The 26,227-nt window shown below is 51.8% G+C and overlaps 1 protein-coding gene across 5 annotated transcripts in view; it reads right to left on the minus strand.

Moving 5' to 3' along the window:
• Positions 1-1,457: 1,457 nt before the first annotated feature.
• RXRG (retinoid X receptor gamma) overlaps positions 1,458-26,227 on the minus strand; it is a 42,332-nt gene continuing 17,562 nt past the window's right edge. Inside the window, exons 1-10 of one of the 5 annotated variants that reach the window (XM_080824568.1) lie at positions 23,971-24,204; positions 18,624-18,768; positions 16,332-16,511; positions 10,551-10,711; positions 10,289-10,418; positions 9,100-9,232; positions 7,737-7,828; positions 6,396-6,501; positions 1,762-1,954; positions 1,458-1,645 (exon numbers count right to left, since the gene is read on the minus strand). In XM_080824568.1, the coding sequence (XP_080680694.1) occupies positions 1,807-1,954; positions 6,396-6,501; positions 7,737-7,828; positions 9,100-9,232; positions 10,289-10,418; positions 10,551-10,711; positions 16,332-16,511; positions 18,624-18,696 (1,023 nt within the window). In that variant the 5' untranslated portion in view covers positions 18,697-18,768; positions 23,971-24,204 and the 3' untranslated portion in view covers positions 1,458-1,645; positions 1,762-1,806. Of the gene's footprint in view, positions 1,955-6,395; positions 6,502-7,736; positions 7,829-9,099; positions 9,233-10,288; positions 10,419-10,550; positions 10,712-16,331; positions 16,512-18,623; positions 18,769-23,970; positions 24,205-26,227 lie in introns of those variants that run through there. The other 4 variants (XM_080824564.1, XM_080824566.1, XM_080824565.1 and 1 more) reach the window with 4 other exon arrangements.

The raw sequence follows: 26,227 nt of genomic DNA on the forward strand, positions 1-26,227 counted from the left end.
GCCTGGGTGGCTCAGTCGGTGAAGTGTCTGCCTTCGGCTCGGGTCATGATCCCAGGGTCCTGGGATCGAGCCCCGCATTGGGCTCCTTGCTTGGCAGAGAGTCTGCTTCTCCCTCTCACTCTCCTTGTGTACTCTCCCTTTCTCTCTAATAAATAAATAAAATCCTTAAAAAATAAAAGTAAGTAAATAAATAAAACGAAGATAACAAAAGTTCTCTCGCCACTTCTCCTGGGCCACAGGCTATCACAGATCTTCACGTGTCTTTATAAACTCTAAAGTGCTGCGAAATATATCGCTTCGTATCCCTTGATCCTCATGCCTTGTACTGTTTTCAGCTATAGGTTCTCCGAAGACAGAGAACATGCCTCCACGTCTTTGGTAGAGGCCCACTGTGCCCGTGAAGAGCGACCTGACTGGACGGAGAACTTACACCTTCCAACAAGAGTCGACCAAAGGCTGATTTTCCGGCTCGTGGCCCCAACGGGGAGGCTCCCAGGCTCGCCGCAGGACTGCACTACTCGTGACAGGCTGCCATCTATGGGGGGATGAAACCAAAGGTACCAATCCCACCAAACATTTACTGAATGCCAGCTTCAACCTGGGCACCCACAATGCCCTTTAAGAAATTCCTTCCAGTTACGTGGACACCAATTCAACAACACACATTTACTATGCATCTGCTGTGTTGCTGGCCCTAGATCAAGCTCTGGTAAGTAGGACTGCCATGGGCAGTAGTTCATGTTGTACACTGACAACCCTAGGGGGCATCATGTAAATCATAGTATAGATTTGTGTATCCATTAAGTTCTATTCCTGCAGATGGCAGGATGGTGACTTGAAGAAGATGAGCTGTCTACATAGTCTAACAGTGGTGTCAGACAGTCTCTGCCCTCGAGGCGCTCACTGTCCACCAGATGGTAGGGCTCTAGGACCACCAGGAAACCACAGGCTAGGAGCCAGGAGAGGTTTTCTCTTTCCGTTTTAAGAACAGTCTATGCAGAGTCAGATAATGATGGAAAACAAATTAGGTGTACTCTGGTCTTTTTTGCTAATGTTGCTGGTTAACAACGGAAAATTCTTTTCTTTTGTTACTACCTCCTACCAACTCCCGGGATCCAAGAATCTTCTTCCATCAAGAGAGCATCTTCTCTTGGCCTTAGGCTCAATTGCTCCCAAACAGAACAAGGTTGTCTGCACTCATTATCCTTAGGAGGAAGAAAACAAACACAAAAAACCAAGCTGACTCTGAAAGACCGTGTTCCTTCCCAGTCTTGGGGGGGGGGAGGCGGGGCGGGGGGGGCGAGCAGCTCTGAGCCAAGTGCGCTGTGCTCAGTTTAGACTCAGGGTGCCTGACCGTGGGATTTACTGTTTCGGGACCCCAGCCCCATTCCCCACCCAACAGCTTTCCTCCCCCTGCTAAGAACACTTCCCCAAAGCATAATAACACACCCCGTGCTCCAAGCAGTGCCAACATCATATATATTATTTTATTATTCGCTCATTTGCTTTCCATGGCAAGTGAAAAAATAATTTAAACCAATTATATGTACAGAGGCTTGGTTCGTTTTTCCAAGAACTTCTAGAAAGATCCCCATCCCCTCAGACTGCCAAGAAGGGCTTCCTTGAACATCTGTACAAACTCCACCTATAAAAGTCACACACGTAGAAAGGTTTCTTTATTGTAAGCATCACATTTTGGGAACAGGAAGGGGTCAGGGTGGGAAGCGGAGGAACGTGTGCAGGGTGGGGGTCCACACACACCTGCCCAGGGGTGGTCCTGGGTGGGGAGGCGGCGGCCAGGGGCGCTCAGGTGATCTGCAGCGGGGTCTCCAACATCTCCATGAGGAAGGTGTCGATGGGCGTGTCCCCGATGAGCTTGAAGAAGAACAGGTGCTCCAGGCATTTCAGGCCGATGGAGCGCAGGGCTGGGAGGCGGAGCAGCAGCTTGGCAAACCTGCAGGGAAGCCGAAGGGGCTAGTCAGGAGCCGGGATCGGCCGCTCCGGGCAGCTGTCGACACCGGGGAGCTCGTCAGTTCTCCAACCTGGGAGAGGACAGGGAGCCTGGAAGGGCCACTGAGGCAGCTGGACAAGCGCCAATCCTGGGGAGCATCAGCTCTTCCCTCCCTGGCAAGCCGTGCTGTGCTCACACCACACTCCCCGCACCAGGACCGCAGGCCCCCTTCAGTTACCAACGCTTGTTACCGAAGTGCAAGCAGTTGTTACCAACACGCACGCTCGGCTTCTCGGGCTGTGCCTCCCTTTCAGTCAGGAGCAGAGGCGATCCCCCTGAGGGGCTGTGGTCTGGGTGGGAGATGACACACACACGTGCACGTGCGCTCACACATTCTCACACATGTATGCATGCGACAGAACCCCACACTGTCACACACACCCCCACGCACATGCCTGACGCTCATCACACATACGCATGAGTGCACAATCACAGGTACACACCCACATTCTCATATGGGTGTGAATACGTGCACAGGCAGCCCCCCACTGTGACATATGCACACACCCATACACACCTGCCTCGTGTGTCACATATATACACACATGCACACCGTGACACATACACACTCGCACATTCTCATACATGCTCCCATGCCTCACACGTGTGTACACGCACACACGTGCCTCCACCACTGCCACACCTGGGTGCACAGACATTCACACTCTTACACACCCTCCCATACAGACATACTCATGCACACGCATACACACCTATACACACTCACACATTCTCCTTCACTCTCAATACCCTCCTACGCGTGTACACGTACACATGGGCTTGCCCGCACTCCTCCACACTCCTGTACAGTCAAGGACCTTGGCTGTGAGCTTCACAGGGAAGGAGGTCAGCGTGTGAACAACGCGTCTCACATCTGCACCCCCTGCTGACGTCCCGCAACCTACCATGTTTCCCATCCTCCTTCCGTGGTCCTTCTTCGTCTCTCAAACCCATTTTGCCAATGAAGCTTATTTTTTAATGGTATTAACAACAACCGGAAATCGGGAAATCGTAACTTCGAATAAAAGGCCAAGAACCAAAACCGTTATCAGCCACTCCAGCCTTAACTCAGAGGCTCTGGCTGGGCTGGGTCTTCACCGAGCGTCACAACATGATTTCAAGAGTGAGTTTCAAGCTGGAATTTTAAGACTCCTTGAAAATGTGTCTATTTCTATATTCATACCCCATGAAGGGTTAAGGAACCGAGGCAATTCAAGAAAGATAAAACGGTGCCATCTAAAAAGGTAGGCATTCCTTCTTTACATGGAACAGCTAATGGTCTACAGCAAGGCCCACACAACCCTCCAGAAACTGTTGATGGTAAAGCCTCTGAGGGCATCTGCTGGGGGTCACCAAGCAGGAGGAGGGAGTTAGCTAGCGACACTGAGCTCCTGGTCCAGACTCGGCCACAGCAGTTTCATGGAATTAGGGGAAGGGAAGGGCTTCTCTAGAAGCAAAGTACAAAGTTAGGCTGAGCTGTGACTCTGAGAATATATTTAGATCTAAATATATTTAGATTGTATTATACATTCTAAAAATGCCAAAGTTTTATAATACATAAAACACTAAACACTAAACCACTAAATACAGAAGGATACTGCTGTTTTTGCCAAGTGCTCCTGATTTAGGACCTGAGAGCAGGACCGCGGAAATAAGCATGACCATGAAGAGCCACAGCCCCGGGGAGAGCGCCGCGTTCCTCATTCACCGGCTGGCAGCCGCAGCGGCCCCACGGCAAGAAGATGTGCGCCAGGCTCTGTGTCCTGAGTTTCCATCTCTGATTTCAGGCCAGAGAAAGCAGAACTCAGCCCCTGAAAAGTGTACTTCTGAAGAGTGTCCACGGGGTGGCAGCACTCCACCACTGCGCGCTCTCCTCCACCCTGGCCAGGCTCCCCAGCCACCACTTTCTGCAAAGCGAAGGTGACCAGCTGTCCGCACACTCACCCACCTGGTTGAGCCAAGTGATACCCCTGGTGCACCTGCTCAGCCTCGGGGGTGCGGGGGGTGGGGGTGGGGTCACCCTCTGTCCAGTCTGTGCTGGGGACATGCAGGGGGCCCAGCCTCCACATCCCTGCCCTGCGCCCCCAGCATCTGCCCTCGTCCAGCCAACAAGCACGCAGCCCAGGCCCCTGGCAGTCCCATTCCTAGGAGAATGGGCAAGTTCCCAAGTTCTGAATATGATATTCAGTAGAAACAACCTGAATGTTCCCCAGGACAAGGGCTAAATACACAAGGATACATCCACCCTGTGAAATAGTACAAAATCACAGAAAAGGATAATTTTGTACTTTTCAGTATCTGAAAACACATGTCTGCGTACACAAGCATTGATACACAAGGATACAGGAAAAAGTGCCCCCCCCAATTTATGATTCATTTCATTACCTACTTTATTCTTAAATACTTCCCTTCTTTCCCACAAGACCATGTTCTGCTTTTATAATAAGGAAAAAGATTGGTTCAGGGTTTTTTTTGTTGTTGTTGTTTTGTTTTTTGAGATAAATAGTGGGACCTAGAGCCAAGTAGGAGGAATGGGTGAGTATGAGCCTGCCTATTCCTAACACCTTGCACATAATACGTGCTCAACAAACATGCTTAGTGCTGCCTTCGAGCTAGGAGATGGGGTAGAAATCACCCACCACCACGGTCAGGAGCTCCCACTGGCCAGGGCCGAGCTGCTGCTGGCCGCCAGCCCCGTCGGTCAGACAGAGCTCTGTGACCTCACCTGCTACATGTATGGGGGCGACTGCCAGGTGTCCACCAAATCCACTCTCCCCTTCTTCCTTGGCATACAGTGGCATCTGGCGAAGGCTCCAGAATCCTCTGTGACTCGCTGGGCCGTGTGACTAAGTTTCAGCCGACGGCAGTGAGTGAAGAGATGGGGGAACTTTCCGAGGCCGGTCTGCCCAGATCGCCTCACCTCTGTGTTCCTCCCGCTCCCTCCTCCTCCCTCATCTGGACACAGAACACGATGTGGCTCTGGGACACAGTGGAGCCCCAAGAAGGAAGAAGTGGACCCCTGAGTCTTGATGCGGAAGAGAGCCAGCCCTCCGAACAGACTGCCCGCCCGGGACTGGCACGTGAGCAAAAAGTACATTTCCATCGTGTTCCACTCCCGACGTCTGGGAGGTCTGTTAGCCGGCTTGGGCTCCTGACCCCTCAAGGCCTGTGTGTGTCGTACTGAAGGCCTGAAACCCACCCACTTGGAGTTCAACAAAAGAAACTCCAGTAAGAGCTGGAGCCCAGCTTCTGCACGACTGACACAGACTGGCTGAGGATCCAGAGAAAACAGCTTAAACGGAAATTAGACTTCACAGAGGAATGCGAACGATGAGTGAGAATTCAGAGCATGTAATATTAATCCTAAAAACAAAATGAATGTCTTTAAGGCAGTTTCGTCAGTTTCATTTTCGGATTTCGGCGAGATTTAAGGATCCCATTCTCTCTATTTCACTAGTTAGCAGAGGAGGAAACTTCTATTTAGCTGTGCTTTGGGGAAAGCATTTAAGTTTTTTGTTCATTTGTTTTGTTTTTAACGACTCAGAACACCTAAGAGGGTAGACGGCTTCGGGGATCTTCTGACCAATGTCCTCCTCTTTAGACAAGGAGCCCAGGGCCAGAGCCAACTAGAGGACCTTGCCAGAGGCTACACAGATGGCCCTGGGGGACAGTGGCCACGTGTTCTGGCTGCCACGGTCAGTCTGGACCTTCTAGCACAGGCTTCAGTGGGGGCAGAGCAGAAAGCAGGGCAGTCAGCCCGGAAAGCACAACCTCTTTGAAATCAGACAGACCTGAGTTCACATCCCAGCCCCCCTGCACACCAGCTCCACGTTCGTGGGCAAGTGCCTTACCCCTTCTGAGCCTCGGAGCCTTGTTAGAAACTGGAGATGATAGGACCCACATTCATTTGCTCATCTGCTTGTTCATTCGACACTGAAAGCTCTATACTGGGGCCCCTGGGTGGCTCAGTCAGTTAAGCAACTGCCTTCAGCTCAGGTCATGATCCCAGGGTCCTCGGATCGAGTCCCGCATCGGGCTCTCTGCTCAGCGGGGAGGCTGCTTCTCCCTCTCCTCCCTGCTTGTACTCTTTGTGATTATCTCTTTCTCTCTTTCTCTCCAATAAATAAATAAAATCTTTAAAATAAACAAAATAAAGCTGTGTACTTGGGCCCAGCCCTGCTTTAGGCTCTGACTCCGGAGTGGGGAACGGCGAACAAGATCAGGTCTCTGGCTTCAGGGAGCCAACGTTTTAGCAGCTTTGAGCTTGTTGTTAAGATTAAATAACACGTGAAGAACCTAGACGGTGCCTGCCGGGCGCTGCCACATATTCGGGGAAGGAGAGAAGGACGGCTGCAGCCAGCAGGTCCTTCCAGCACTCCCTCACCTGCCAGGTTGCTCCGGGTACTTCTGCTTTGTGTAGGCCTCGAGGGTGGCATACACCTTCTCCCGCAGAGTCTCTACCTCCGAGGGGTTGGATAGCCCCTTGGCATCTGGAAAAGACGACTGATTTAGCCTCAGGTGACACACACGGCAGGTGGACCCCCTTCCACACGGGGCTGTCCCCACCCACTCAGTTACTTGAGACACACTGGGACAGGGAACAACAGTGAAAGAAACAAAGTTGGGGGCCCTGGGGGCCCCAGCTCTCCTCTCAGTGCCCAGTCTACCCAGTAGACTCTGGGAACAAAGGTGTAAAACCCGGTTAATAGCCAAAGGCACCCACCGCTGAGTCCAAGGAAGGGAGTTTTATTTTATCCGATCATTCTAGAAACATCATTCACACACTTACTGAGTGCCTACTATGGGCTGTGCATGGACGGAATACTGAGATGGGGCACAAAAACCAGATCCACCCACGTGAGCGCCCAGCCCCCTTCCCTACCCAACCTTTACTGACTTCCCGCATGAGCTGACACCTGTCTCAGAGCCCGGGTGCCAGGTAGAGGCTGACCGCTCTCGAACACACATCTCCGGTCCCGACTTCTCTGAACCCCAGATGCGTAAACAAGACCTTCCTGGCCAGCTACTCTTGGAGGCCTACTAGCCACCTGAGACTTGAATGCACGAAGTCCTAAGTCCTTCCCGCCCCCCCCCCTTAGGAACCCCCTCTCAGCAAATAAAGCTCCGTCTTTCTAATTACTTAGGAAAATGAAACAAAGCCCCCCTGAGAATTACCTTCAACACTGCTCTTTGACGCACTGTCTCTAGTCCATCAGCAAATCCCATTGGCTTTGCTTAAAACTATATGCAGAATCTGGGCACCTGGGTGGCTCAGTTGGTTAAGCGTCTATCTTCATCTCAGGTCATGATCCTGAGCCCCGGGATCGAGTCCCACAATATGCTCCCTACTCAGCAGGGAGTCTGATTCTCCCTCTGCCCTTCAGCCTGCTGGTGCTCACTCTCTCAAATAAATAAATAAAATTAAAAAAAAAAAAAAAAAAACTATGGGCAGAATCTGACTACTTTTTACCACCTCCTTCACCATGACCCTAGGCAGCTATCCTCTGTGGTCTCCCCCACCTGCCCCCAAACAGGCACACTCCACGCCCATCTGAGACACTTTCAAGATGGCACTAGGAGTAGAAACCATGAAGAGTCAGATTCCTGCCCTCGCCAAGGACATGCTGCCGGGCCCTGCCTTGTCTGTCTCAGCTGAACTAGAGGAGTGGAGGACAACAGAGCACGGAGGCCGAGCACGGAGGAGGGCGGACCCCTGAGCAGTCACCTGGGTTAAACAGCACGATGGCTCGCAGGCACCCCAACTCCGACTTGTCCATCTGCATGTCTTTCATTTTGGAGACCAGCTCAGTCAGGACTCTGTTCACAGGAAACAATGAGAGGCGATGAGAAAACCATGAGTCCCGGGCCAAGGGCTGATCCAATGAATGCAGCCAAGGCCCCTTATGTGCCCACCCCAATTTCCAGATGACGCGTCGGGTACTAGGGGCACGGAGGTGAACAGGATGCAGCCCCTGATCTCAAGGAGCTCATGGTTTCATTGAAAAAAACAGACATGGAAGCAATAGGTAGCAACACAAAGCCAACAACGGCCAAGAGCCAAATCCAAGGGAACACCCAGGGGAAAGCAGGGGGACGGCTGGACACTCTGGCGGGGAGGGCTGGGAAGGCAGCCTAGACGATTTAGAAATGCAAGAGGCAAAGCAGGGCGAGGGTGTGGCGTGTCTGGAGGAAGATGGCAGAGGGCAGACTCCAGAGACAGGGTAGGAATCTCCAGGGACCACGAAGAGGGCTGAGCCGGCCAAAAACCACACTGGTCTCTGCGTGGAACGTGCAGGGGGAAAGGGCAGGGAGGGAGTAGAGACCTCTTGCGTGGACAGGCATGTGGCCTGGAAGATCACTCTTCAGGGAAGTGGAAAGGGGCCACGGGGCCCTGGCACTGGACAGAGAGGCTGTTTCCAACACTAGCCTCCTCTTTACCAGCTCTCCGTCCCTTTGTCCCAAGTCACTCACCCCCACTCATGTCACTCATGTCTTTAAATCACACGCCTTCATTTTCCTCCCACACCACTTAAGGCAGAGCATCCCAGGCAGAGGCTGCTGCTGCCTGACCGAGCTGAGTCGGCTCCTGCTGCAGACCTTCCCCAGAGACCCTGCTACAGGGTCCGGCAAAAACCTCAGCTCATCTCTCCTGCCTCCCAACGTCAGATCCTGGCTGCGCGTGCCCGTCCCGGCCCCCTAGGATAAGCAGTTCAGCCTCCCCACTGAACCTCCTAGGTAATGTCCGTAAGCCAGTCTCTCCTTTGGAGACCTCCAGAGGTCACCGGTTCTCCCTTCCGCCCAGCAGCTCTGCTGCTCCCTGACCGGCTCCCCGCTCCCCCCACCCCCGCCCCCCTTCAAACCTTCTCAAATCCACCGGCCACGCCCCCCAGGGTCTGCTCTTGTGTGTTTCATGGTCTCTGCTCTTTGCCCCGTGCGGCTGTGTGGGTGGTCCGTCCTGAACACCAGTGCCACCCCCAGGCCCACACACTCACACGCGCGCACACACTCGTGCACACACTCACACGCGTGTGCGCACACTCACATGCGTGTGCGCACACACACGAGCACTGGAAGCAGAGGACAGCCACCTGTCAAAGATGGAGCCAACCCCGGCGCTGTGGGCACTGCTCCGGTGGACGTGCAAACCGGTAGCCAGGAGGATGCCGTCCTGCACCGAGACGGAGCGGTGGGAGAAGGAGGCAATCAGCAGCTCGTTCCACCCTGCGCGGAGAAGAAAGAGGCGTTGAGGGAAAACTGACCACGTTCGTGCTTCACTGATGATCACTCGAGGCCTGTACTGTGACCCGCGTGGAACAAGAGCAGCATCAGAAACTCGTGGAGGCTAAAAGCCAGCTCGGGACCACTCAGCTAATTAGTGAAGAAACAGGGTAAGACTGGGGGTCCCCTGACTCGGGGCCCTGCACCTCCCCCACCACCTCCCCAGTACAGCTCAGAATGGCAGCTTGAGGAGAAGGATCTCTTTCCGCTCCCGATCAACACACATGGGCTGAACATTGAGCAGGTAATCGTCAGCATGTTAGCTGCCAGGGTGGATAAGGGAGACCTCGAAGCCTCTGCCCCCAGGACCCGACAGCCCGGCTCGATCCCCTTAGTGTCTGGCAGCACCCAGCGAGCACGGAGCTTTCAGTTAACGCTCAGAGACTGTGCATTATCTAACGGGGATGAAATGAGGGTCTGGCTCCCAAGGCTCAGCCCGTCTTCATGAAATCTCCCTGTTGGCCCCATGACCAAGAGGGGTGGCAACGGGTCACGTGCCCAACGTCCCGGAAATGGAAGCCAAGACAGGATACGGCACACAGAACCTTAGCGGAGGAAGGGACCCTGGATAAATGAACTGGAGCAGGCACTCTCCGGCGTCTTTCATCGCCTCTGTGAGATGGGAATCCCTCTAGGTTCCTCCAGTATAGTAATAAGGGGGCACTGCTTTAGACCGCCCTCGATGAAATGGACTTAACTTGGAAAATTAAATGCAAATTATAAAACCATGGCAAAATTTGCATAGAAGAAGAGCCCCACCCTCCATTAACAATGTTTCATTTGGGAAAAAAGTTGTGGAGGAGGAGCCACCCAGACGTAAGCGTCTGTAATTAATACAAAAAGAGTAACTCTGAGTGGGGTTATCCTGTTATCAGCCTGGCGCAAGGCTCAGATGGGTCGCAGCTTCCTCTGCTGACTTGACTTCGGATCCCAAGGGTAATTTCAAAACGGCAGCCCAAGTGATGGTCCCAAGGAAAAACAAACCCCGATGTCCTTTACCTGCCCGGAGCAGAATGACCTGGTCCTCCAAGGTGAGGTCAGAGAAGTGGGGGATGCGCTTGGCCCATTCAACAAGGGTGAAAAGCTGCTTATCAGCAGCATGGCATATGTTGGTGACAGGGTCATTCGTCTTAAAAAAAGAAACAAAAAAAAAACATACCAAAGTACTGTGAGGGGCAGGTTCCGGGACTCTAGTACACCCCTTTCCCATCTCCAGCCCTGCCGAGCACTGGGAGGTGGACGGAGCCCTAAGACCGCATACCGAGTTCTCCATGTTCATATCACCGTAGGATTCTGTCTTTGGTTCAACAGCAAGTTCAGCTTCTAGAATCCTCTCCACAGGCATATCTTCATGGCCGCCACTGGCACATTCTGCCTCACTCTCGGCACGCTCCCGACTCCTCTGCCTTTCTTCTTGCACAGCTGGCTCACAGAAAGACACACAGATGTCACCCACGTGCCCAGGACAGCCACGGGAAAGCGAGTTACCTACCAGAGCTCCCACTGCCCTGTCTGTAACACAGGCGTCGTCCTGGCGCTGGGTCAGAGCTGTCATGATGTTGACAGATGGACAAAGCAAGCCCAGTGGCCTGCTTATGCAGGTGTACACCTGTGCGTTTAGCCTGTAGCCTTCCCCGTTCATTACGGTGACCAGTCTAAGAAGTTTGCATCTCATCCATAACCTTGATCCTGCTTTTTTAATGAGCCACTTCCTCCTCCGTCTCTCAAGGAGCGTCTCCTGCATTTCACCTCTAGCTGCTCCCTCTAGAACTGTGGGCCTGCGATGGTTAAGCAGCGAGTGCATTACTTCATGAATTCCCTCTGTCAGATTCTATGCATCAGGCTTGGCATTCACGACCCATTAGCTCTGCCCCTAATGCACCGGCCTGAACACAACATCACCTGATCCAACCTGTCAGGGGAGATCTTCAGGGAGTCATGACGGGATTTAGTAAGTGAAAGGGTGGAGGAATGTCACCTAGATGACATTTCAGAGTCAGCGGCTGATTTGGGGGGTGGGGAAGGGGACACAGGCAGAGGTGCAGGCTGGAATGATCTCTGCCTCCCCACACTTAGGGTTTTCCCCAAAGTTCATCCTAACCCTCAGAACCCCAAGGGTCTGTACACGAGGATGGCAGGCAGACCCCCTTCCCAATTCTGTCCTCTCTGTTGACAAATATTCTGTTGGGTGAGTTCCCTTCATCTATAAAGCTGTGGTTTCCATCTTCCTAGTCCTAGCATTAAGGAGCAAAATTCAGTACTGGTATACTTTTTTTTTTTAATCCCAAGAATCAAGAAAATTATCCTCTAAGCGAGTGGTTCACCTGGATCTTGCGGGGATAGTGAGACACAGAGGCTGCAGAATGAACTAGAACCAGATGCTGGGCATCCAGTTTGTCACACAAGTGATGTCAGTGACCAGCCAAGGTGGGTCAGAGAAGGGTATGACCGCAAAAACACCACTCACACTTCGAAGTCTCCAGTAAAGACACTTGAAGACGCCTCAAGATGAGAATGATATTCAGGGGCTGGGATGGAGGGAGGGGGGGGTAGGAAGGAAAGAGTAGAGGGAGACGTGGCATAAAGAGAGTAGAGCCGGGCGGTGACAAAAAAAAGAAACAGAAGGGAGAGAGAATAAAGAGAAATTAGAAAAGAACAAAATCATGTACTTTGGAGTCCAAAAAGTCGTTTTCAAAATGGGCTCTACCACTTCCTAGCTAAAGGATATCAGACATATGACAGCCCACTCAGCCTCAGTTTCCCTAACGTAAAGGGGGGGGTTACCATACTTGAGTGAGGCTGTTTGGGGAAGATTAAATGAATAATTATAAAAAGTTCCCAAGCACCTGGGTGGCTCAGTCAGTTGGGCGTCTGCATTTGGCTTAGGTCACAATCCCAGGGTCCTGGGATCAAGCCCCGCATCGGGTTCCCTGCTCAGCGGGAAGCCTGCTTCTCCCTCTCCCACTCCCCCTGCTTGTGTTCCGTCTCTCACTGTGTCTCTAATAAATAAGTAATTTTTTTTTTAAAGTTCCCAAAAAGGTAGTTTTCCCTTCCCTTGGTCTCTGTTTGTGCTCTGGGACTTCTGTCCGGTCCTCCTCCATCTCCCCTTTCGACCTCTTCCTCCCTCTCCTCGTTTCCCTTCCCCCCTCATCCTTCCTTCCAGTCCGCTCGGTTAGCCTCATTCATGAACAGCACAGACGCCACCATACGTAGTTTTATCTGTCATCTGGACTGACTGGTTAAAGTTGAGCGCCTCCTGTATTAATCGTTTTAACTAGGTGAGTAGGCTTCTGTTTGTCTTGATTTTAAAAGATGGGGAAGAGCAAACTAAGTTAAAGTTTCCTTTATGGTCCTCAACTTGTTTCTTCTTGCAGATCTGTAACATGGAAGGGGAATAACCTTCAACCTTCAACGAAACAACCTGGGCTTCTGGGAATTCGACTCTAGTTCCAATCTTGCCATTAATTGCGTGATCTTTTGCTGGTCCCCTCTCCTCTTTGTGCCATAAATCTTACTGCCACAGCAGAGGAGTCATATGTCTGTTGCTGGGGGAAATCTTCTATGTGGCAGACAGTCTGAGCTACCCTACTACACGCATTCGGGATATATCCGGGGGACACTCGGTGATCTAAAATAGCACCAAACTCGGGGGCCCCTGGGGGGCTCAGTCAGTGAAACGTCTGCCTTCAACTCGGGTCATGCTCTCGGGGTCCTGGGATCGAGCCCCGTGTTGGGGGGGGGGGTCCCTGCTCAGCGGGGAGCCTGCTTCTCCCTCTCCCCTACTCATGCGCGCTCTCTCTCTCTCTATAAATAAATAAAACCTTCAAATAAATAAAGAAATAAAATTATACCAAACTTCTGCCTTCTAACAGAATTTTATCCATTAGCCCAACATACATTTATTGCACATTAACTCTATTAGCCAAATTTATGGAGCATGTGCAACACTTTGCACAGATTACACTTCATTCAATCCCCCAATAACCCTCTCAAGTACTAGGAGCCACAGAGCAGTTGTGTAACCTGCCAGAGGTCCCAGAGCTAAGAAACGACGGAGCCAACACGTGGACGCGGGCGACAGCCTTCTGAGCCCACCCCTCAGCCCTCTGTACCTGTTCCCAGTTCTGGGCCGGTTGTACTAAGGACGACCACACAGGGCTCGAGAGGGATGTCAAATGCTACCCACGAACGGCCTCAGAAACAGCCCATTTATCTAACTATCCAAACTCTGGTATATGACCAGAAATCACGGAAGTAGACTTGCCCAGGCCCCTGAGGGTTATTTGGAGCCTGGAAGCCAGAGGGTCCCAGTCCTGTGTCAGCTCGGCCATTAGCCTGCTCAGGAAGCTTGGTCAGGTCCCAAGGCTCTCAGGACCTTCGTCTCTGTCAGGAAACAAATGTGTTACATCGGAGAATAGCAAATGTCCACGCCGGCTTCACCACTATGGACCCTGAAAAGGCAGCAGGTCATGGGCCCTGGCCTCCGGCAGGCACCTTCGGAGCCCATCCCCACCCACGTCCCTCCCTTTCTATCTATTCAACTCTCCAGAAACTCTCCATTCAATAGTTTCTCTCCGTCGACTGTTCCAGAGTCTTGTGATTCTTGTCCTCAAGGCAGTGTCCACCCTGCGCTCCCGATTCTGTAAATCGAGGTCAGAAATGAGAGTGGAGAGGAAAGTGCCCAGCAGCTCCGGAAAGTGGCCCTTCCTCCACTCAGACCCGGGGCCCGTTCACTCCTGCCTTCGCTAGGTCAGGGTGAATAGCACCGATTCCTTTCAAACTTCTCTAAGAGCCCCTTTACTCTCTGACATTTTTTTAAAAGATTTTATTTATTTGTTTGTCAGCGAGAGAGCACAGGCAGACAGAGAGGCAGGCAGAGGCAGAGCGAGACGCAGGCTCCCTGCCGAGCAGAGAGCCCGATTCAGGACTCGAACCCAGGATGCTGGGATCGTGACCTGAGCCGAAGGCAGCTGCTTAACCCACTGAGCCACCCAGGCGTCCCACCCTCTGAATTTTTACTACTCAACTGTTCATCACTCCCATTTCTCCACATTCTTTTCAAAAAGGCAGAAGCCAAAACTAGACAGGGCTCCATCAAAGAATCAGAACAATGCCGGCTTTACAGGAAGGACTGCCCAGGCCCTTAGAATTCACATGCTCTGGTCTGACTGACTTTTTCTTTCGTGAAAGAGCCACACTTCCTGCCCTTTGCACGCCAACCACTCTGACTGAAACGGAGCTGAGGGCGGCCGGGCTTGAGTTTTGAGAGACAGCTCGTGAGCAGCAGACACGGCCGTTCCTCTGAGGGACGCCTTTCACCTGCCTTTAGTTCAATCTCATCCACAGAAGGAAAATGCTTGTTTTTCCAAGTCATCCTGAATTTACTTCATCTGTCCTGAGAGACGAAAATGGCCCCCTACAGCCATCATGCTCGTGCTGATGGGAGACATTCTTTGGGGTCTTGACCATCATGGCGGCAGAAGCCCCCGGAGCAGCAGTTCTATCTTGGTGAAGAGGAGACAGTCTCCACCAGCTGATTTTTCACCTCACATGTTCCGATCGGTAAAAGCATTGATTCCTTGACAGCCAGAATGACACAAGCATGAAACAGGCCCTCAGTTAACACTCGCTGCATGAGGGAATGAGTTCTCTCAGGAGCTCCTGCATGACTGAAACTTCTGAGCCCGATATTCAGTTTAAACCGCTCACCCATTCATTCAGCAATTATGGATTAAATGCCTACTCTGTGCTAGTCACGGGTGACAAAGCGTTCGGGGGGAAAGCAGAAAAACTTGCCTTGGTGGAGACAGAGATAAACAAAACATGTATGTTAGATGTGGTGATACACGCTGTGGAAAAGAGACTAGGAGGAACCCGGGGTGGCTGATGCAATTCTAGACGGCAGAGACAAGCAAGGCTTTACCAGAAGCTGACAAGTGAGTCTGAAGGACGAGAAGCAGGGAGCCTTGCAGGCACCCGGCAAGAGGGCGCTGCAGGCAGAGAGACAGTAAGTGCAAAGCTCCTGGTGGCCCAGCAGAGACCAGCAAGGCTGGACCAGAGAGACCTCGGAAAACTCCCCTCACCAGCCCACACTGGTTTCCTCAGCTGCGGAGCAGTGAGCGCTAGTCAACTACTGTGAAGGGCCACCTCCATCTACCTCAGACATGCTAAGAATGTCCATTTTCTCCTCCTTGGTAGCATTACCTCCTCGGAGACACTCCGAGAACCTTGTCTTCATTGATCCCTTCAGTCAGCCTCCCCTGTCCTCAGAGAAAAGCAGCTGCTGGAGAATGAGGAGCCACCTGGGGCTGACTACATGCCGTGCCCCCATCTCCTGGAGAGAGGCGGGACTTCCTCACTCTGCAATCTAGCAGGAGGCACCGTTCGCGCTGTGTCCTTGCTTGAGCTCACGAGTTAATGACCTGCCCGATTCGATTTGTGTTATTTAGCAGAAAGACCTTTCGATTTTCTAAATGAACGGAAAGCACTTTCAGGTTTTTTATTCCCTGCTCTACAACAATCCAACGAACCCATTCTGTAAACTGAGAGACATAACGTCCTAAACCTGTACACCGACGGTCTCTCTGAATGCGAAGGCGATGTCTGATTACCGGTAAAGCCAATAATCCCCCCATATCCATGGAAGGCACCAACCTCGGAAGAGCTGTAGCAGCCCAAGGTTACACAAGCCCACAGAGATGACTCAAACCAGTCAGTCCTCCCATGAGGATTAGAGGTGAGGAGCCTGCTCTGCCCAGAAAGGCCGCGAAGGATCCGAATGACCCGTGTGTGGAGTCCAGGACCCGGACGGCAGCTCTGAGACTTGCTGCCCAGCTGAGAGGCGCCCGGGCGAGTGTCCAGCCTGCGGACCCCCACCTGAGCTCCCGGAGAGGAAGGCTGAGCGTGGAGGAGGAAGGCGCTCCTGCTCTCTCTGCTCCGGGGGACCCGCTGCGTTGGGTGGGGGACTCAACCGCCGTCCTCGGGAGATCAGGAGGGTTCTACCGTGGTTTATACCTGTCTCCCCGCGGGGGCAGGGCCTCACCTTCCCTCTTCATGCCCATCACCAGGCACTTCTGGTAGCGGCAGTACTGACACCGGTTCCTCTGGCGCTTGTCAATGAGACAGTCTTTATTATCGCGACACGTGTACATGAGGTCTTTCCTTATGGTTCTCTTGAAGAACCCTTTGCAGCCTTCGCAACTGTACACGCCGTAGTGCTTCCCTGCTCACAAGAAGAGAAAGTTAACCTGGCAGACACCGTCCTCGTGTTCATTTGGGCCTTTCAATGACAAGAACCCCCTCGGCTCTTCCCCAGGGACCCCGGCCCACCACCTGGGCCCCGGGACGGACCGCAAAGAGCAGCCAGTGGAGAAGGCAGGCTGGACCGCAGGGACCAAACGAAGGCAGAGTAAAGAGGCCCCTGCTCATGTCTCCCGTCCGGAATCGCCAGTTCCAGAGAGCACTGTCAGAAAAGTCCTGACCCAAGATTTTGTTTACATTTATTTTATTAAGGCAACTCTTGTGTTTAGTTAAGCGAAATGTTCTGTCTCCATCCAAGACATTAGTATACATAATAAATAAAAATATTTATGCTTGTTATGTAGTATCTAGCAGGAAAAAAAAAAGCCCTCAACTTCACTGGTATTTCCCCATAATTGAGGCCCAAGGATATGGGAGCCCCACTGAGGAGTATTGTCTTTCACCACCGACTAGGAACGGGAACCTGGGTTATGGATTTTCTAGATGCTCTTGCTGTTGGAGAAATAAATTGGTATATATCTTCAGAGCATAAAAGGACATGTAGTCTTATGACCTAAAGATCTGATGGAAGGTGGTTTTGCTTGATCTAGAATATTCTGTTACATGTTTCATTGCCTTGATTATGTGTTCCGCACAGTTTCCAATGACCCCAGCCACGGATGGCTCATTTGTGTCAGGAGAGCCACCGGGCGCGCCTGACAGGGGCACCGAGAACCAGTCACAACCCTCCTTCTAAGCAGCCCTTCTCAGATCTACACGCCAGACGGCTGTGCTCAATTGATTTGAATGTGGAAAAACAGAAGGAAGAAGCTCATTCAAACTCTATTTACCCCCGGTTCTTCAGTGTAACATGTGATGTCGTTTAGCTGTGGACCCGACATTGCTTTCTACTTCCGTTGTGCTTAGGCTAATGGAAAAGTGAATGTGAAGACATCCTTGAGAAGTAGTCAAGACACGCATTTACATCCCAGGAGCTGACGTGTCAGAGGAAGCCGCCCTCAGATAAAACGGGGGCTCGAGTTAGCCTGCCTGCTGAAGCCAGTCGGGGCTTAACCAGTGGCCCACACCAACCCACTGAACACATGGCAATAATGAATACGGGATTTTATCTTAGGCAGAAAAATCCTAATGCTCTCAGCTCTGAAGTATTTGTCTCTGAGAAACATGGTACCTGCATGTCATCCCCATGACTCTCCCATATTTGAGTGAAATTCCCAGACTTTCAAAGAAGCCATAGCAGAGGAAACCCTGCTGGGGTGTGACCGTCCTTCTGTTACTATGGCAACGGCCAAGCCCGCACAGTTTGGCAACCGTGTTCTGAGAGCAAGCGAGCAAGTCAGCCACACTGCGAAGTCAGTTCCAGGCCCCAGGAAACTTTCGATGGAGTGAATTTTGCAGTGGCCCCATCTTCTCGTTCATCAAAACAGAGATTCTCATGCCCTCAAAATTGGTGGGGGTGCAGGGTGAGGGGGGGGGAGAAGAAGTCACGAAAGAAATCATTTGGGCAAAAATGGAAGAGAATCAGAGAAAATGAAATCTGTGAAAACACAATTATTTCTACCCACGAAATCATGCGAAAAACCTAGAATGTTGTAGAAAGAAATATGCTAAAAGAGTAAAGACTTTAGCTTCATCAGGAACATTACAGATAATGTTTTTAGTTTTCTTGTGTACTTTTCTAGTTCTTCCTACATTGGGACATTTCCTACCCTGGGACAATATTTTTAGAATTAGAAAAAAAATCCTTTTTTTTTTTAATTAGAGAGATGACTAATTACAACAGCTTCACTATCCCACATACACGGTATACAACACAGTAACTCCAGAGAGGTGTTTCTGAAATGCTTCTTATAAATCCAATCCTTAAAAATGAACTCATACTTTAACTTCATACAGATTTCAGGCTATGAATCCAGTGCCAGAAATTTACAGCCTGGGCCCCGCGCTGGACCATCCTCAAAGGCCCTTTTTCTTCCACTGGGTACAAAGTAGCCAGGTGAGCAGTGGAACAGGTGCCGTCTTGGGACCCTCACTGGACAGGACCCCCGAGAGTGGCGTCTGCTTCTACACGTACCTGAGGATCTATCCCCACAGATGGCACAGATGTGTTTCACCAGAGATCCGGGGCTGGTTGATGGGTAGTTCATGTTTCCAATACCAGGAAGCCCTGGTAAGGGTTTGATGTCCTCTGAAATGCTGACGCTGTTGACCACATTTAGCTGTAAGGGAAAAAAAATACAATAAAACACGGAGACAGAACAGACCCAATGCCTGAGACGGAAAGCAACGAGGGTACCCTCGCAGGAAAAGACAAAATCTATTTCAAGAAGTAGTTCGTAAGTACAGAGTATCTGAAACTGCCTGTTGGGGGGGGACATGAATTTAAGGGAGAAAAAAAGTGACACGGAGGTACTAAATCATTTGTAACACCAACACCTAAGTCGAACATCACAACACATGATCAGAATTATATTTTTTACTCATGTGTTTTACCCATGTGTTTCATTAGAGCTGGAAATCCACCCCGGACATGCTTAAGACCCACTTAGGACAAGTCAACTATGTGTTTTTAGATTTTGATGTAACGACGGACTATCTATTCAGCAGTGCTCCAAGAGGAGCTACAGCTCTTAGGCAAAAGACTTAGACTCTAAGAGAGCCAAGCAAAAAAAATGCAAATCCGTTCACTAAGTCAATCAACAGACACTGGCTGAGTGCTTACCCTGCAGGGACTAGGCCAGGCTCTGGGGTACAAAAGTGAGGTCTAAAAATGCACACTCTTAAGGAGTTCACAGTAAAATGGAAGAGAAGGTCATCTCAACCAGCCCACAGAGGATGCTCAACCAAATGCCCAAATCATTGCAGTAGCACCAAAACTGGGTCGAAAGCCCCAGATCATGGTGTTGAACTTGGCCATAAGGAACAGGTCATCTTCCAATGAAACTGGAAAACCCGTACAGCGGGACTATCTGCTTTGTCTTCCCCACGCCCCACATGGTCCTGGCGCATGGAAGGGAGCTGGTGTGCCCAAAAGGCTGAAGAAATGAACGTGTGCATCCCTGTCCTCAGCCCTGTCCCAAGTTCACATTGGGTCCTCACCACCACCACCTCCGTGCCTTCCAGTGCTCGGCAGATTACCGAGAGCCACAGCTGAGTGCTCCGTATTCATCACATCATCAATACACATGACAGAGTCAACCACTTAGCAGAAACTGTGAGTGTTCGTGGGCACAGCCCAACCTTCTAGGCACTGTGAGGGGAGACGGAAAACCTAGATCTTTCCTCAAAAATGCACACTCTCATTCAAGAGTAGGGACAGGCACAAAAAATAGGAACACTTACAAGTAAATTCCCAGGTGGTGCTGAGGGCACATGTGTTTGTGTCCAGAGGAGGCACCTGGTAACTATCTGGGAAACGAAGCAAGTTTCCACTGGTTTCTGTATGGTCTACGTGAATTTTGAATCACATCATCTCCCCAGAGTGACAGCAATTCTCAAACTAAACCAAAGGTAGGATTTGTTTCTCTATTCAAGGCCTTTGGGACAGCAGGAATAATCAATAAAACATAAAACACAATACAGCCCGAGTTACGCTCCTTCTAAATTTACAGCTTTTCAATTCACTAAGCAAATACTCACGGAGCACAGGAGGTGGGGGCAGAGGCTCGGGTCAAGGGCAGTAAGGGATGCAGAAAGACAAGACAGCCTGCAGCTCCTTGCTTTGAAGTCCCAGTCATCAGGAATTTTTAAAAATTTGTACGAAGGATGCAAACACACGTGGGATGGGAGAGTTCTCTCTCTCTTCCTCTCTCCCACCTTTTGCACAGGGCTAAGACAAGATATCTAGAACTTGTACCCAGTATTTTGCTTTGTTTTGGTGTCACACCGTGGTTCTCAGCCCTAGATGTATACCTGGGAGCTTTAGAGGAAAAAACAAAAGAAAAAGAAAAGCAGATGCCAGGGCTCCACACCCAGAAATTTTGAGTCAATGGCTCTGAGGGTCATTGGTACCGCTGTTCCTCCAGGTTTACCAGGAAATGCTAATATGAAGTCAGGGCTAAGATTCACCAGTTTGGCAGGAAAAATATCAATCACTTTGTTGTCCCACGGAACCTGGACCGACTCCCAGTCTGCCCTTAACAGCCGCAGGACTTCAAAGAAGTTACTTATCTTCATCCATCCCAGTTTCTTTATCTGGAAAATGAGCCTAGTAAGACCGAGCGAGTCCACAGAGTCACTGGGAGGATTCTGTGACGAAACATAACACCGGAAAATCCCCATCACAGTGCCCGGCACCCAGGAGGGGTTCTGTGAATTCCGGCTCTTACCATTCCAATAAGATCTGGTTCATCGAGCTGAGACTTTTGAGTGTTTCTTACCAGCCAACATTCAACTCTGTGCTAGGAATTCTGCAATAAATGAGCCCACATCCACCAAAGGGGTTAAATGAGTCCATTTCTTGGGGCGGGGGTAGGGGTCGGAAAACTAATGTCATGATACTATCTAGGTTATCATTCCTTCAGATGTGGGACATAGTTAGGCGTTTACTGCTTTTTAAGAAATAGGTTGAGGGGGTTTCTGTTGGTGTAGAGTCTAGGCGACAACGTTTCTGGAGCATGACAGTGAAACAGCTGTCACCGCCTAGATCCATCCATGAAATGTCAACAGTAGGTCAGATGACCCCAGAGTAAGAACCCTCTGGCTGACCAAGGCTCTGTCCCCAAAGCCTCAGATGGACCAGAAAGGATATGGGAATAAGGAGGAGGCCACCACCACCTGAGGCTCAAGAGGCCATCACTCTCCTTCCCCTCCCACTGCCCTGACCCGTGGGACCAGCCTCGCCCCCCGCAGCCTCCGGAAGTCACAGGACAGTGACGCTACTGTCAGCACTACCCTCTACAGAAGACGTGCTTGGCGCTCACAACAACACTATGAGGTCATTCTAGTTTCCAGATGAGGAAACTGGGCCTTAGAGCAGTTGGTTTCTTCGTATGTTCATTCAGAAATACTACGGGGATGCGGAAAGGAGGACAGTGGCAGCCACTGCCTCAAAGGGACGGGCCATTGATGAGACTAAGAGTCAGCTGGGATTGCTTAGGAAGGAAAGGCCCCCAACAACTGAGATTACGGAAGACTTCCTAAAGAAGGCAGCATCTGAGCTAGGATGTCGGCAGCCTTCAAAGGTGGGTAAGACTCTCAGGGGGCCAGCGATGGGCTGGTGATTGGCCAAAGGCCCTGAGAGCAAAGGCCCCTGAGGGAAGCCCGGGGGCTCCCGGGGCGTGTGGATGGGTGGGAGGCGAGGCCTGGGGGATGGGCTGACAGAGCCCGAGGCTTGCCTGGCTAAGGAGAGTGGATTTAATCTTGAGAAGCAATTAAAAGCAGCCACTGGAGGGTTTGCGCTGAGGACCACTGCTCCTGAAACTCTGCCTCAGGGAAGGAAATGAGGCAGCAGCTCCAGGAAAGCCTGGAGGAGGGAGACAATGAGGCTGTCTCTGCCCAGTCGCAGGTTAGGGGCCTGCCCAAGCCGGAGCTAGGACGCTGGGCTCCCAGCTCGTTCCTCCTTTACCACCAAGACGTGTCAGAGCCCCCGCCCTAGCAGCTTGCTGACCCGCCCCCGCGGTGAGGAGCCCACTCTCCCCTAGGTGGGAGCCGGCAGCGCCCCCCCACCCCTTCTCCTTATGGGTCAGGGGCAAACTCCCTTCTCCACTGGCCCCTTTGCCCGCTTGGGGTTCGTGTGGGCTCCGCGAGAAGGTAGATGGGACGGAAGGCAGCCACCAGAGCGCAAAGCCATTAGCCGCCTGGCCCAGAGTCCCCCCGGCTGTCTGGTTCCATTAGAAACGGCTCTGCAGAAGCGAGCACTTTCAGAGCGGGGGTTCACCAGGCGGCTGGCCGCTCCCTGAGAACGGGGCGAAAACACACTTGACCGGCCTGGCTTCCATTGGCAGCCTCTCAGCCAGGGACCAAATGCTTCCCGGATGCCCTAGAGCCATCATGGAATATCAGGCCCTGCACTTCTGAGCGGCTCTCGGCCAAAATTATTCCGCCGAATGCAGATACGCGGCGGGCCTGCCAGGCCACAGGCAGGCCCTCCTTTTCCAGGGACCAGCCTCTGCAGAGTGGGGCTCCTTTAATCCGGTGAGCGTCTTTGTCACGAGAAGCAGGGAGCCTGGACCTCCCGACCGGGCAGAGAGGGGCCCTGGGTTCCGGTGGACTCCGGCCCTTCCTCACCACGTGCTCCTGCCCAGGTCACTTAACCAGGTCCCTGCCTCAGAGACTCGGTTTCCTCGTCTACAGACGCGATCCGTGGTTTTCCCAACTCAGAGTGGGCGTGTGGCTGGGCAGTGGGCAGGGCGAACGAGAAGGCTTCTGACCTCCTGCCCCGAGTCCACCCGACCTGCCTGCATCTGACACACACAACAGCCTTCCAAGCGTGCTTTCTCCTGGAGAAAAGACTTTACAGCTTAACTTCTTTAAATCACTATAGAAGATGATTCTTAAGGTCTGTTCCAGCTCTAACACTTGCAATTTTTATTACTTAAGTATTCTCTATAAAAATCTGCAAGGATAGTAATTCGGTTATGGATCACTCCCTGGGCAGGAATGGTCAGGGACAGAACCCAGGTCAGGCAGCTGGGTTCAGGTGGGGGCATTCCAAGGACACGCAGGGCTTGCTTCCAAGTCCAGACAACAGGCAGCACACTCAAACACACACACACGCACACGCACACTCACACACACACACACTCACACCCACACTCACACGCACACACACATACACACAGAGTCAGGAAAATGGGGCCTAGATCCTTTGGTCTGAAACCCCCTTAAATATCTTCCCGATATATTCGGTGTTTCTGGAAATTGCTCCCTCCACTTAGATACTCCCCAGAGCAGAGACTGAGTCTTACAATTTTTTTTTTTTTTTAATCTCCAGTGCCTGGTTCAGTGAATGCTTATGGTAATGAACTTCTGTGGAACCTCTCAGCAAGAGTGCACCAGAATCAACAATCACACGGGAATACAGTATAAATCACTGAAGTGCGTAATATCACATAGGTGTAATAATAATCCTATCACCACCTTACGGCCATAGAGTGCTTAAGAAGTGATTTTTCAAATCCAGAGCTCCCTTAATATTCATAACTATCACTGTAGAGTAACCAGGGAAAAGCATATTACCCCAAAATAGAGAAAAGGGAACTGAGATCCACGTAAGCCTCAGTGGTTTGCAAAAGGTTACACAGTCCCCACCCCCATAGTACTGGATTCAGTTCTCTTTACTCCTCAAGAATGAAAATCCAACAAGAGCAAAAAAGAGAGAAGGTCCAACAGCAACAGGACAGAGCAGGGAAGGGGAGACACAGCCTGCTGCTCCCACGCCACAGCTCCCTCTGCTCCCCTCGTCCCGAAGCTGTACTTACCCTAGACGCGGCTCACTGCAGGGGCATGTTTCCTGCACGAGTCCCCCTCGGACCCGTCCGAGGCGAGGAGGACAAGATGCGCAGAGACCTTCTATCCAGGTGGTTCAGAGTTCAGCTCACTGCAGCTAACAGGTACTAGGTGCCCTGTGTCGGCCGCTTTACTGGGCAGAATGTTTCTGCTCGGTGGTTCCAGAGCCCGAGCCCACGACACTGCTCAGTGTCCGGGGCTGCCGAGCTTCCCCAGAGCTTGGCAAGCTTAATATAGCTCCCGGAGTGAAACTTGGCCTCGGCCTCTGCACACAGCCCAGTTGGCCAGGACCAAAGCTCTCAGCTGACCTTTCAACCCCAATCCCTCTGTACAGACATATGGTCCAGGAATAGCGGCCCTGCCACTCGCTCGGCTAGGAAGCTGAATTTATTGGTTAGGTTTGGCTCAATCAGACCGGAGCATGGTTGCTAAAAGCAGCCTTGAAGGATGGTGTCTTGCCCACTCCCCACCCACAAGCCCTGTCACTGTCTGTCACCTCACCCTGTCTTATTGCTTCGTAGATACAATGACTGCTGTTCGAAACCAGCTTGCTCCTTCCTTTGCTGTTCGTCCAGCTTGCCTGCTACGGGGTCACCGCCGTGAAAGCAAAGACTTCGGCCACCTTATTCAGCGCTTATCCCCAGAACGCAGGACAGCGGCAAGGACCACCAGATACACAGTAGGTCTTCCTAAATAGTTGAATGAGTGGACGGGCGCGCCCTGCCAAGAGTTTACCTTCAGCCCAGAACTTCAACGTTTCTTTCTGTCCCCAGCCCACTGGCTAGGACCTGCCTTCCCGGAGTCCATTTGCACGAAAGAAACAAACCTCTCCAGGGTCTCCCATTCTCAAGGGACCCATCACCAGCTCTGCTCGTGACAGCAGGCGAGAGTGGCTTAAATACCGAGTGGCCATCCCCGCGGCCGTCTGGTCCCCACGCCTCTGAGTGGTCACACACTCTCATGGAACAGGCATGTGGGACATTCAGAGCTGCCTTTTTCCTGCCCCCTTCCCTTGTGCCCTCATGCCTACCGTCGCCCACACATGCTGCCTTGCGACTTACCTGCGTGATGTGCCACGCCCCCCTTGAGGCTCCTCAGGCGCACTAATTCATCATCTTTTGATCCTTGGCAGCCAGAGGAAGATCTGGGGGTCACGGACTGAGTCAGCACACACCACAGCAGCAAGGTGAGGGCAGCGTCATGAACACAGAGTGGGGGTCAGGACGCCGGGGCCGGAACCCCAGCTCTGCTGCCGACTGGCTGTATGCGGGTGGGGGGGGGGAACAGTCACTTGAGCTCACTGGGCTCTGCTACTTCATTCGTGGGATGAGGACAATGTAGACAGAATTAGTGGTTCTCCGGTGCCCTTTCACCAGCTCCACAAGGGCCAGAATATGGGTGGGGGAGAAATGTATACTCTCAAGAAGACGCTACGGGTGAAACCATCAGGTTACAAACTGGGGCTAAAAGGCTTATCCACATGTGACCCATTTGCTTGTCAAATCTTGACATTTGAATGGCTTCAAGGGAAGGGGGCAGCTCCCTGGAGACCCCACCAGCCCAGCTGACAGATGTCCGCCCCACTCACGCACCTCTGTTGCCTGCCTGGCCCGAGCTCCCACAATCCCACACTCAGTGACCACCCCCAAGGTCTTCTCCAGATGCTTGGATCCCCTGGTCGATAGATTTCTGAACCATTAACAGCTCTAAAGTTCTGTGACTCCACATGGCTTTGCTTCCAGACCCTGCACCCAGGAAGCCTCTTGAAAGGGATGGTCTAAGGGTGGTCTCAGAAGTTCTCCCTGTATTAGGAAGAAATACTGGCATGACGGGATTCCTGGCTCTTCTCCAAAACTATCAATTCCAAGAAGCCTCAGAACCTACTAATTCCGCGGTTGGGGCAGGACGGTGCAACCCAAAAGTGAGATGCCCTTAAGTAAGAGAGGGGACGTGGTCAATGTGATTATTGCTGCTAATTCTTCACATCCTCTGCACTGTGTCTCCGTAGTACTTCCCGCTGAAACAGGCACCACCTAGTTCCCTGCCCTGCCAGTGTTGGGGTGAGTCGCACAGTTCGCTTAGGCCCATGGGACACTGGTGGGCACGAGCGAGCAGAGGCTTCACTGGACCCTGCTGATCTGGTTTTCATTTTGCACTCGAGAGACCCCACGAGAAAAGCATGCCCCCACAGCTGTCGCTCCTTTACTCTGGGACAGAGGAGCAGACCTG

This window comes from Martes martes, assembly GCF_963455335.1.
Source record: "Martes martes genome assembly, chromosome: 15".
In the NCBI taxonomy this organism is placed as follows: domain Eukaryota; kingdom Metazoa; phylum Chordata; class Mammalia; order Carnivora; family Mustelidae; genus Martes; species Martes martes.